General features: G+C 40.2%; 2 protein-coding genes across 3 annotated transcripts; one reads left to right on the top strand and one right to left on the bottom strand.

The window, feature by feature from the left end:
- Positions 1–904: 904 nt before the first annotated feature.
- On the top strand, positions 905–5,548 carry LOC100697629 (ICOS ligand). Of its 2 annotated transcripts, none has more exons than XM_013275974.3 (5): positions 905–1,164; positions 1,509–1,832; positions 2,597–2,875; positions 3,280–3,450; positions 4,964–5,548. In XM_013275974.3, exons 2-5 carry the CDS (start codon positions 1,604–1,606, stop codon positions 5,035–5,037), a joined length of 753 nt encoding a protein of 250 aa, XP_013131428.1. In that variant the 5' UTR covers positions 905–1,164; positions 1,509–1,603; the 3' UTR covers positions 5,038–5,548. The 2 variants fall into 2 exon arrangements, with proteins under 2 accessions (XP_013131428.1, XP_003452578.2); XM_003452530.5 differs by having other exon boundaries at positions 905–1,430.
- On the bottom strand, positions 5,471–10,238 carry nit2 (nitrilase family, member 2). The gene is made up of 10 exons (XM_003452571.4): positions 10,077–10,238; positions 9,813–9,931; positions 9,345–9,465; positions 8,198–8,286; positions 8,027–8,120; positions 7,871–7,945; positions 7,715–7,793; positions 7,333–7,431; positions 6,102–6,157; positions 5,471–5,811 (listed from the first exon to the last, which is right to left on the bottom strand). The coding sequence occupies exons 1-10, from the start codon at positions 10,102–10,104 to the stop codon at positions 5,711–5,713; spliced, it is 861 nt and encodes a 286-aa protein (XP_003452619.1). The 5' UTR covers positions 10,105–10,238; the 3' UTR covers positions 5,471–5,710.
- Positions 10,239–11,424: the final 1,186 nt, after the last annotated feature.

Raw genomic sequence — 11,424 nt, 5'->3', positions numbered from 1 at the left:
AGTGAAGTGTAAAAATAACTAAAGTGTAGAAAACTGGTTCAAAAAAATTACCGGGCTCATTTAAAGCCATTTGCCTTAATTATGGATATTTTACATGAAAAATTATGTTACACAAATGTTTTTATACTGATTAGCTGTTTTAAGTGATAAAACAAGTATTTAGACTCTTTACTAAAGTAAAAGTCATAAATAAAAGCAAAAGTAAAGTAAAAGTCATTATGTAAACTCATAAAAATGACATTACTGGATGATTACTGACTAATTTTTGCATTTATCACGTTAAGGTTTATTGGGTTATTTTAACTGCTTGGATACTGCTGATACTTGTATCTATCATAATTAAACGAAAAATTACTTTTATTTTGAAATTTCCAAAACAATAAACAAAGATATTAAATGAATGGTACAGAGTACAAAGTGCAATATTTCCATCCAAAGTAAAGCGCAGTAGAAGTACAGAGGAGAATAGAAATAAAACAAAGACAGAACTGTTTAAATAAATTAAAAGTAAATTAAAACTTCATAAGTAAAGTTAGTATATTAAGTAAGTACTTTCATCCAGTGGGGTTGAATAACGCTCAAAGTAATCTACTGGCACAAGTATTAAATTAACACCGCAAGTTTTAGAATAATGTTTTTGATGAGCTAATAACTGTGTGTAGATTAACGTGTCCATCACGTTAAATTAGCAGAAAATGAAAATAAACTACAAGTACCTTAGAACTGAGTACAGTACTTAAGTAATGACTACTTTTACTTTTATGATACTCTCCGTTTCAGAGTCGCGATCAGGTGAAAGAATGAAACACAAACTCGTTTTGTTTCCTCTGGATGAAACAAACGTAACTGCAATAACAGGAAGTTTGATTGTAGCCTCTTCTCCAGATGCTGTGAATGAGTCACAGAGTCGGATGTCATCACGTTTCGTATCGTATGTTTGGGTGTGTGTTACCTGACATGAAGTGAACAGGTCGGACTAATTTCCGCTCAATGAAGCGCCGCAGCCACTGCTGACAGAAACTAACCGTCCTCGCGTTTTGTGCTTGATATTTTATTTTTCTACTTTATATTTTATTTTTAAATCCTTCAGCGGTGTTTTTGCACTTTTTTTTTTAACTCAGAAAAGACGCAAGAAAGAGAGAGAGACAGAGAGCGCGAGAGCAGGTATGGCACAACAGGCCGCGGCATGACTGACATTAATGAGGTCGGAGGTGTACTCGGGGTTGGAACAAGCAGAGGACGAGGAAGTGAAGTTGGACATTTGAATTACGCAGAAATGAGCGAGTTTTTCTTTTCCAAACTGAAGAGAAAAACGTCTGTTGATAGTTTTTCTAGTTTTTGTGCGCAAATGCGCCCAAATCCGGAGACGCCGGTGGCACTTTTACGCGCAGGACTTCTGTTGAGTTTATTTCGTTTGTGCGCCTGTTTGGGTAAGATGCCTGACTGTCTGTCCATGCAGATCACACGGTGACATAGTAAATATGAGCGTGTCTCCTCTTTGTGTGCAGATGACAGTTGTGTTCTGGGGATCGTGGGACGGCCAGTGTCTCTGCCTTGCGTTCTCCCTGAGTTAGTCAACTCTGAGAATGTCACCATTGAGTGGATGAGAGGCAGTGAGTTGGTACTCAGGTCGGTATGGAAGCCCGATGGAAGTGTGGAGACATGGAGCAATAACAGAGTCACAGTCCCATCTGACGCTCCTCTGACTGGAAACGTGTCTTTAAACCTGCCAGCGGTTCGTCCCGTTGAAGACCAAATATCTTACAGCCTTTTCATGGTTTTAGGGAAGAATCAGAGCGCCAGGCTTTGCACCACATGCCTCAGGACAGCAGGTAAGTCCCCCAGGATTCAGGAGGAAGAAGAAGAAGGATATTTAGAAGTCCAGTCTCTGGTGGTTGGTGGCAGCCATGGCTGTAAATTTTGTCTGAGTATTGAATGAGGACATGTTAAAAGCCGGAAATTTTAAGCACCAGACACTTAATTTTTTTGTATTTCGGGGATTTTTTTAATTAACAAAACTGAACGTTAACTAGATCTGTTTGTGACCAAAGTCTCTGTATTCATGTAAAGACACAAAATTCAGGTTCCAGTTCAGTATAAGTTGCAATATAATGCAGTGAGTGCATGGTTTTCTTTTAACTTTGCACCAACACAGTTACAGACATTATTTATTCTTCTTCCCTCTTTGCCTGAGTCCAGAGGGGAGTCAGAGCTTAAAGAGTTCTGAATTATGTCAAATATAAGGTCACATTTCTCTCTTGTTTGCACCTGTTTACATCACTGGTAGATGATCTTATCATATAAACACCTGAATTGTAACAGTTCAGATGTGTTTCAGCAAAACTCCTGCACATTTATAACATGCCACACGTGTCTGTAATGATTTGTAGGTACCATATGTATCTGACTAGTTAGAAGACTAGAAAAAAAAACTGCTGCATGAAAACATTCACAATCATATTGTGGGAGTGTTGGAGGCATTGTTTCCATGATGAGTAATGTCTTAATTCTAATTCCTCAGCTTCTTTCATGTAATTACTGGAGGAAAAGAGATTCTAAATATTATTAAATATAGAATCAACACATATGTTTGCAGCCAGTTTCAGCTTCCCAAAGTTGGAGAAGGAAGAGGCAGTGCAGGGCGATGAGAAAGTCTTCCTGTGTCACTCCACTGGAGGTTATCCCACACCTGCAGTGTACTGGCTCATCAATGACACCGAGGAGCCCCCCGCAGGGTCGGTGTGGACTCAGATGACATCACTCCCAGACAATCTCTACAACATCACCAGCCACTTGACCCTCAACATTTCTGACGACTCCATTGTGTCATGCATCATTGATAACCAATCTATGAACCAAACCGTGATGTCAACCTGTAAGTGCATTCATTAGTGTTCACAGCAGCACGATTCTCCTTATCTGGGAAACTCATAGTTATGCAAATTCTGCTATCAGCTGGTTCCCTATACTGGGTAATATCATGTGTCTGACTGGTTTGATATTAATTAACATTAGCAAATGCAATCCAGTTTTTATCATCTTTGAATTTTTGAAAGCTCTAGTTTAACATGTAAAGACAGACAGTTTTGTGTTCTTTTTAATCTTATCACTCTTGGATCAATCAGTCAAACATTTTAAAAGTCACCGTGGCGATGTACGTCTTTTAAAGACAGTCTATGGTTGCGGACTTATTTATTTATTTGCACGTTATCTATTGGCCTTGGATCTATGGCACACTGAAAACATTTTTACTATCGTTTTTTCCTGATGATTGCTCAGTTGGAGTGGAGGCCAGGCCTGTGACGAATCGAGCGTCGTCGGCCATGTGGATGTTCAGCACAGGTCTGTGTGTGGTAGTTGGCATCATGGTGATAGCTGGGGTGGTGTATCAGATCCACCTGGACAAAGTAAGCAAGAGGAAGAAGGAAGAACACAAACAACATCAGAGAGGTAAGCAGATCAATGTGTTTGTTTATCAGTGAATTTAATAGAAAATAGTGCAAATAGTTAAATCAAATATTTGCATCCTTTGCCTTTAGACTGGAACCTGTGGAGCTTTTTTATTGGTGGACTTTATGGAGAAATTATGGAAATTATGTTTTGGCTACTGGGAAAAAATGCCATGCCAAGAGGCAAAATTTCACATTATCTAAAAACTGTCAGTTAGGCATCTCAAACTCAGCTGTTTCATGTAATACCAAACTGGTGCAAATATCTGAGGAAGTTTCTATTTTTATGTGTCTGGATGAATGTTTGAGCATGCTGTCATGCTGCAGAGCAAATCTGTGCCTCCTTTATCGTTTTCCATGATGGATATGAATGCAAAGCAGAAAGAACTTGTGCAGAGTGCTAAAAATATACAAGGTTATATTTAAAAACACAAAAGCTATACAATCTAAGTTTCTAGGGTCCTTTCCTTGCGCTCCTCCACTGCGTCTAAACAACACCCACCCAAACCTTCTATGTAGTGAGTAGGGCGGGTGGAGACTGGAGAACACGATGGTGTTTACAGCTGGATTTTCACTGAGCTGTAAGAAGTGTGCCTGAGATCACAACATTAGGAATGTCTTCTGTAAGACGTCACACAGAGCTGGATGTAGAAAATCACATCTGAAATCAAGTGTTTAGAGCAATTTATTTAATTATACGTATTCTGCTTAATGCAGAAGATAAAAACATAAAAACCTGTGAAGGTTTAAAATACCTTAAGACAGTGAAAACTTCAAAATAAAACTTTACAGAAAAACTACAGTGTTGAGGGCGGCACAGTGATGTGGTGATTAGCACGGTCACCTCATAGCAAGAAGGTCGTGGGTTAAAATCCCACCTGGGGCCTTTATTTGTGGGGTTCTCTCAGAGTATTCTGGCTTCTTCCCACAGTCCAAAAGAACTTAATGGGATCAGGTTAACTGGTGATTCTAAACTGACCGTGACTGTGACGGTCTGTGTGTTCCCTGCCTTTCACGCTATGTCAGCGGGGATTGGCTCCAGCCCTCCGTCACCCTGAATTGGATAACTGAAAGAAAATGGATGGATGAGTGATGAGCTGCTGAATGTCAGCCTGTGTGAACACAAAAGGTTTTGAGTTTTGATCTAAGGGCAGCTTGCTGTACTGGGGGCCAAACCATGAGTTTTACGAACTATTAAAAGGATTTTTAAAGGGAAGTTTATACTGTGGTGGGAGCCAATGAAGTGTCTGGGATACTATACTATACTGTACTGGGGTAAAATACTAATTGTTAAGCTGATGATTTGGAGAGGCCTGGAAACCGAGCAGTCTAAAGTCTGAGCTTTTGCCTCACAGCAATCACTTGTACGTATGCTGACCTCACTGTATAAAACCTGTTTAATATGAGCATCCACCATTTTTAAAAGTATTTATATGACACGAAACAAGAGAAAGTATAATAGGCTGTCAGGTTGTTTGTTGTGCTTTTGTAACTTGTTTATTTGTCACCATCAGGATACAAAAGACGGTATCAATTCAAGTTGGAAGACGAGTTGATGAACCAGGAACAAAGGGAGACGGATGTTTGAGTCCTGACGGTCACTTAAAAAAAGAAGCCACGAAGCAACAGAGCACTGATGTGTAAATATGTTTGTTGTAACTGCAATTTAAATGTAGTTTTTAAAAATACTGTACAAGAACAATTCTTGGTGGTTGTTTTATGTTTAGTTTTTGTTTTTTGACAGTGAGAACCTATTTGAAGATTTAATAAAGATTTCCAAAATGACACTAAGACCTCTTTTCATAGATCTGTAAAGGCGTGCAGGAGAGGTGAATTCATATTTCTTTTAGAGTAAAAGAAAGCTGCATTGGATTTCAGGTTTGTTTTTTTTATTCTTGAGCACTGATTCAGAAACAAAGAAAGCTCTGAAAACAAACAAGCGGCAAGTCTTCCCATTCATCTGTAACCAGAAATGATAAATGAGTCATAGCTCATCAAAACGCTTTTAACTAGATCTGCACTGGATACAAAAGTCACAGCTTTTAATGAAACATTTCTTCATTCAAGTTATCTTAAAACAGCCAATCAGCAACTGTCCAGCTGATTCTCATGTTTTCACGATTAAAAGCCTCCTCCTCCGCTGGACGGTGAGCTGCTGCAGGTCTGCATCTCTCTTCAATCCACTTTAACAAAAATCACGTGGATGAGAATTTACAGGATCATTTTTGCTCGATTTGAAGAGCTGGATCGAGGTTCAGAGTTCAGCTCGAGCCTTCCTGCACAGACGTCACCGCGTAGAGGTCGTCCCGACGCTGAGATGTGATCGGGATCTGCTGCCGGATGTCGGCCAAATACTGCAGGTCTGAAAACATGCGACACATTTAGAGAGAAGACAATAACAGCAACGCCAGAGTAAATACGAGCACTCTGCAGTAAATGCTGCTGCACCAGACTGAAATGTTTTCTCTGTTTGTCAGGTGTTCATTTTTTTTATTATTATTCTGTAGAAAAAATCATTACAGCAGTAAACTAAAACTTCTTCTCAGAGCAGAAACTCATTTTTCCACTTTCCTCACCAGCTGATCAAAGATTACATAACTGTAAATGACTTTCACATTCCACAGAGACGAGCAGACTTCTGTTTTTCCTCACCAATGTCAGCATAAATAACAGCTTCCTCTGGTCCAGCCTTGGAAATGACTTCTCCCCTGTAACAACAGAATTACTCACAAATCAGCACAGGTCTGAAACGCTCCTTTAGACTTCCTCACAGTTGATATCTTCTTGTAGATTTCATTTTTACAAAATAAGTATAGAATAATTTATTCTATGTGATAAGAAATAGTTTTTTTTCCATTCATATAAATTCCCTGCAGGAAACACACATTAAAACAGGCTTTTCTTTAAATGCTAATGCACAGTTAAGGTTTAAGTTTCATCTGTTTTGTAAGGTCATGAAGTAAGCCGTCGATTCTACAGGCAAGGACTTGTCGCTGGACACTTTTCAACTGAGTTGATGAGTAACTCTTCAGACCTCTTGGTGACACTCGCTCGCCGTCACCTCCTCTTTGCGACTGACTCAAAACATACTGTAAAAAAAACGAGAGCAGCTGATGCCCGTAGAACAGGGCAAGATAACAAACTGCTCCCAGCACACAACCTCCGCTGCTTGAAGAAACACGTTAGATTAAATTGCCTATCTGTTCCTCAGACAGACAAACAAAACCCACACATGACAGCAGAGGAGCTGCAGGAAGGTTCAGGTAACACACGACGGGGTGGAGTCATCAGAAAGAAACTAAACACCTGGAAAAAACGAAATTCACAGATGAACTTTAAAGCTCTTTGGTCACACCTTCCAACATGAAATATTCCCTCAAGCTGTTTGTGTGGCAGCCGAGATCCAAATCAAACCCAAAAAACCACCGAGGGCTATTTAACCTGCATCCTGTTACCTGAGTTACACTTTACATGGTGTGCATGGCATCCGAACAATGCGACTAAAACGGCTCAGAACTTGGAGAATTGCAGGAGGAGTGGAAACGAAGCGTAGGAAGACTTCACTGGATTTAAACCTTGTGACAAACAGTTTTTAAAGCTCATGAAATTCAAAGTTACAATGAATTCAAATCTGAAAAGGGCTGTTTTTTAAGTTTTTCTGCTTTTCCTACTGGAGTTCCTCAGCTTAACCAGAGACAGCAGTGAGATAAACTCTGATAATAGCTTGCTGACTCTACATCTGTACTCCACCCTAACTGCTCTACATTGTTAAAACCCCTGAATTCTTCTAGTTTTACTGCCACAAGCTGTCTCTCTGAAAACTTTAACCGCCTTATCACGCCCTGCCTTTTTCTTTGTTTGCTCATTGATCTTATTTTCTTACCACGGGTTCACGACAGTGCTGTGACCCCAGGCCACGTAGGAGGCAGCTTCATCTCTGGCAGGTGATGCTGTGGCCACATACACCTGATTATCAAGCGCCCTGCATAAAGAGACAATAAAATGATTCATTGCAGATTTAAACAGCAGCAGATCTCAGTTTGCAGTCATTGAGCTTTTTTTTTCTAGTTAATTGAAAGAGATCTCTTCATGCTGCGTTTATTATTGTGGTTGTATTCATTCAGGCGTTCTTTGGCCTTATAAGTAACATGTCTGGTTAACAAAAGGTCAACCCTCAGATCAGATATCTGGCTGAAAGATAACTCTAACATGTCTTCAGTAAATTATTCTTTTTGGGAGTGACTGACTATGACCCTCAGTCTGACCTCCCCCTCTGCAGGAGCTCCCAGTGGGCGGGGCCTGTGGTCATGTTGAAGGCTCCGGGGTAAACCAGCAGCCGACAGCCTGAGGACAAAAGCACAGTCCAATCAGCTCTGATACATCACAGGAAAACAAAATCCAAACACCTTTCAGACGCTAACCCTTTCTGCTGTAGAGCTGGGCGAGCTCCGCAAACCTCATGTCATAGCAGATCCCAACACCCACTTTGCAGAACGCTGCAGGAGGAACACATCAGATCAATGTGATGCTCATCCAGACTGTGAGGCAGAAAGCCAGAGTCCCCGACTGTCACTCACGTGTGTCAAACAGCGATAAACTGTTCCCCGGGCTCAGCGTCTCAGATTCCTGGAAGCGGATTTTTCCGGGAACGTCGATGTCAAACAAGTGAATCTTAGAGGAGGAAAGAAAAAAGATGAAGAGGATTCATCTCTCCAACTGACCACACCCTGTATATGACCCACACATACCTTCCTGTGTTTGAGAATCATCTCTCCATCAGGGCCAAACACTGTACAGGTGTTATACAACTTCCCACCATCCTCCTCGGGAATGGATCCTGTGGATGATGACAACGAGTCTTAAGAGCTTAAAAATTCAAGAGGGTCCAACTGAAAAGGCTCTTGGATGAGAGAGACAGATGTCATCACAAACATAAAGAAGTAAGGCCCAGTTAAGACCACAATGACCTGGACAACTGGAAACCTACATCGACATAATGAAAAGTAGTTTGAACTGAACTTGGATTTAAAGTTATCCTAACCTTCTTAAACGATGACCACATTTGGGTGGCAAGTGGCCCTGTTATGCTCATTACTACCTCCATGTGTTTATCCTTGGACTCTGACAGAGACACATGAAACAGACACGACACCCAAAGACTCCTTTGGGAGAATTCTGTAAAACCTCGTCACCTCCAGTACTTTGTACCCAAGATGACGATGGAGAAAACTTTCAACTCAGTGCTTCAAAAAAAAAAAAAAAAACAGGACTTCAACAATTCAGATCGCCATGTCCATTTTTATACTGTCTGTGGTGAAGCCCATCAGTTCATCCTCTGCCTGAGACCAGCGCCTCTCCTTTAAGCCAACTTTCTTCTGATTGGCCACCTCTTGGAAACAGAAGGTTTGAACAGCAGATATCCCTCTTTGTGACATCGTACTCATCCAAGAGTTAAAAAAAGTCTTAAACCTGAGATTTTATCTCATAGGGATTACTTGTACATAGCCCCACCTCGTGAAATGAAACCTGGAGCTTGTTTAGTGTAATAGATCCGTTAAAAAGGTTTCTGATGGTAAAGTGCAAGCAGCAGAGCAGCTGTTTTCCAGGAGTTAAACATTCAAAATTCTCACTTTTTTCCCTACAGTTTACCCAGAAAAAGATTAAATTTTCCACATCATTTTGACAACCCACAGCAGGAAACGCAGTGCAGTTATATATTGACTCTACTATTGGTGAGCTTTTAACTCTGAGGATCTAACACCACAGCGTGATACACACAACTCTTACTGTAGCTGAAATACATGAAGCATCATCAGCTCCTTTACAGTAACATCATTAGAAGTGAACTTTAATGTACTCTATGTAATAGATTTAAATCAACAGATGCTTTCACACCTCCCACCAGATACACCTTGTTCTCCTTTGCTGCCTCCGACAGCACCTGGCTGGATTCTCCTGGGATCTTCTCGGCGTATCTCGAGAAGAAGTTGGTCCCATATGGAGAATTGAAGCATTCCTGTGTTAACGACAGGGAGATCATAAGCTCAAAGGGTTAATCTGAGCAGTCTAATAAGGCAGGTCATCTGAGGGTCCTCTCCTGGGAACTTTTTAGAAATATTTCATTCCTGCACTAACGGACGTCCAGAAAAGGGGACAAACAGTTCATAAAAACACAAAGACGACACCGCGTTAATGTTAAAGCGCCCTCCTCTCAGAGGACACGTGTCTTTTAAATAAAATCTACAGCTCAATTTGAGCCTCTCGGGACACTGGCTCGTTTAATGGGTTGTATTTTAAAAGAAACACTTTAGACTGCTGACAAGCAGCCCTGAGGACCCCCTTCCTCCTCCTCCTCCTCCTCACCGGTAGCAGCACCACTTTGCTGCCCTGTCCTGCAGCCTCCTTCACCAGCCTCCGGGCTCTGCTCAGGTTGTCTGCTTTGACGCTGCTCACCTGCAGCTGGATCACCGCCAGACGGAACTCTGAGGAAACACAAACACGGAATTTCAGCGAGCAGCAGCGGCAGCGAGTGACGGAGAGCCGCGGGCTGCCGTACAGGCTTCAAAACTTTAACCGCGCTCAGTGATTTAAGGTTAAACTGCGAAACACGGAGAGCTCTGTACTTACTGGACATGACTTTGGCTAAAGTAGACATGTACACACAGGACTAGCTGCACACTTCACCGCGCCACAGTCCGGGTCATGTGATTCCGGGTGGCGGATTGGTTTTCAAAATAAGAGCCCTGATATAACTTCTTCATGTAACAAAAAAAAAAAAAAAACAGTACTGTACTAAAAAAATTATTAATGACTGTTTTGAAATTGAAACTGTTATTTTTAGGTGACCTGACGATATAAATTTAAGCTTATGAAAAACTGAGGTCGTTAAATATGAAGATTTAAGGCGGTGTAACGTCACAGGGGGGTGGGTATCTGTGTCCAATCCGGATTCAGCACAAGATCATCATTGTTTATTAACTTTTCTAGTTAATAAACAATAAAAAATGAAGTAATCTCAGTGGCTCTGCTCAGTAATAAGACTCCTAAATATAACATGTATTTCCAAGTAAAAATAAAATAAAATAAGATGAACTAGCATTAATGAACCTCAGCGATGAAAAAATAGGGGGATTACTCATGATACACAAATAGTGTCAAACCTTCCACTACAGAGAGAATAGCTAAGCTATATATATGAAAGGAAAAACAAAAATATTCAAAAGGAGGACTGTGACCCTGTTTGAAGTATATAAAGGATTAAGATTTTTTAAATGTTTTTTCGCTGGACATAAAACAAGCAGGTTGTTTTTTTGCTTGCTTCTTGTTTTTTGTTTATTTGACTAATACAATCAACTAAGAAAAATATATTTTAAAGAATAATACTAAAGTAAATGAAAAAAAAATTAGTGTGGGCCATGATTCAAACCACAATTAATTTTGTTCAAGTTTTGAATAATTTTTAGTCAAAGATTTAAACAGTAAAAAAAATTAAGATGACAAATTTTCCTCCAGGTTGTTCAGACAGGGGCGTGTCCAGAGGGGTAGCATGGGGTCAGACCATTCGCCCCTGCTGTCTTACTGACTTACAAATGTCTTACAATGTCAGCACAGGCATGACTCATGGAGAAAGGTAACTTAGTATATGTGCTTACAACTTTTAATGTTTCATTGTACTTGTACTTTAAGTAATTTCACATTACATTGCTTTCTACTTCTATTGGACAATATTTTCAATGCAAATAATGTACTTTCTACTTGATACTGTTCATCTTAAGGCTGTAGTTTAATATTTTATTTTGCAATACTTTTGTTAAAGCCTTGAATTAAAGCTGAGAGTTTCACTTCAATCACATTTTGTTTCAAATCCACTTTGCTGTACAGATGTAAAACTGCAAAAATAAAAATAAAAGTTGTCCAAAAACTTTTGGTCATAACTGCATGCCAAACGCTGTTTCACAATGAGTGTGTCCAAACG

The sequence above is a fragment of the Oreochromis niloticus genome, linkage group LG15 (genome assembly GCF_001858045.2).
Source record: "Oreochromis niloticus isolate F11D_XX linkage group LG15, O_niloticus_UMD_NMBU, whole genome shotgun sequence".
In the NCBI taxonomy this organism is placed as follows: Eukaryota; Metazoa; Chordata; class Actinopteri; order Cichliformes; family Cichlidae; genus Oreochromis; species Oreochromis niloticus.
This window is presented reverse-complemented; position numbering and strand designations above follow the sequence as displayed.

Bases quoted from the DNA above. Each gene is read 5' to 3' on its own strand.
- LOC100697629 (XM_003452530.5), top strand. From the start codon at position 1,187: ATGACTGACATTAATGAGGTCGGAGGTGTACTCGGGGTTGGAACAAGC. The intron at 2,876-3,279 runs GTAAGTGCATTC...ATGATTGCTCAG, and splicing joins CCAAACCGTGATGTCAACCT to TTGGAGTGGAGGCCAGGCCT. The intron at 3,451-4,963 runs GTAAGCAGATCA...TGTCACCATCAG, and splicing joins ACACAAACAACATCAGAGAG to GATACAAAAGACGGTATCAA.
- nit2 (XM_003452571.4), bottom strand. From the start codon at position 10,104: ATGTCTACTTTAGCCAAAGTCATGTCCA. The intron at 9,466-9,812 runs GTGAGGAGGAGG...TCGTTAACACAG, and splicing joins GCAAAGTGGTGCTGCTACCG to GAATGCTTCAATTCTCCATA. The intron at 8,287-9,344 runs GTGTGAAAGCAT...CATCATCCACAG, and splicing joins CAAGGTGTATCTGGTGGGAG to GATCCATTCCCGAGGAGGAT.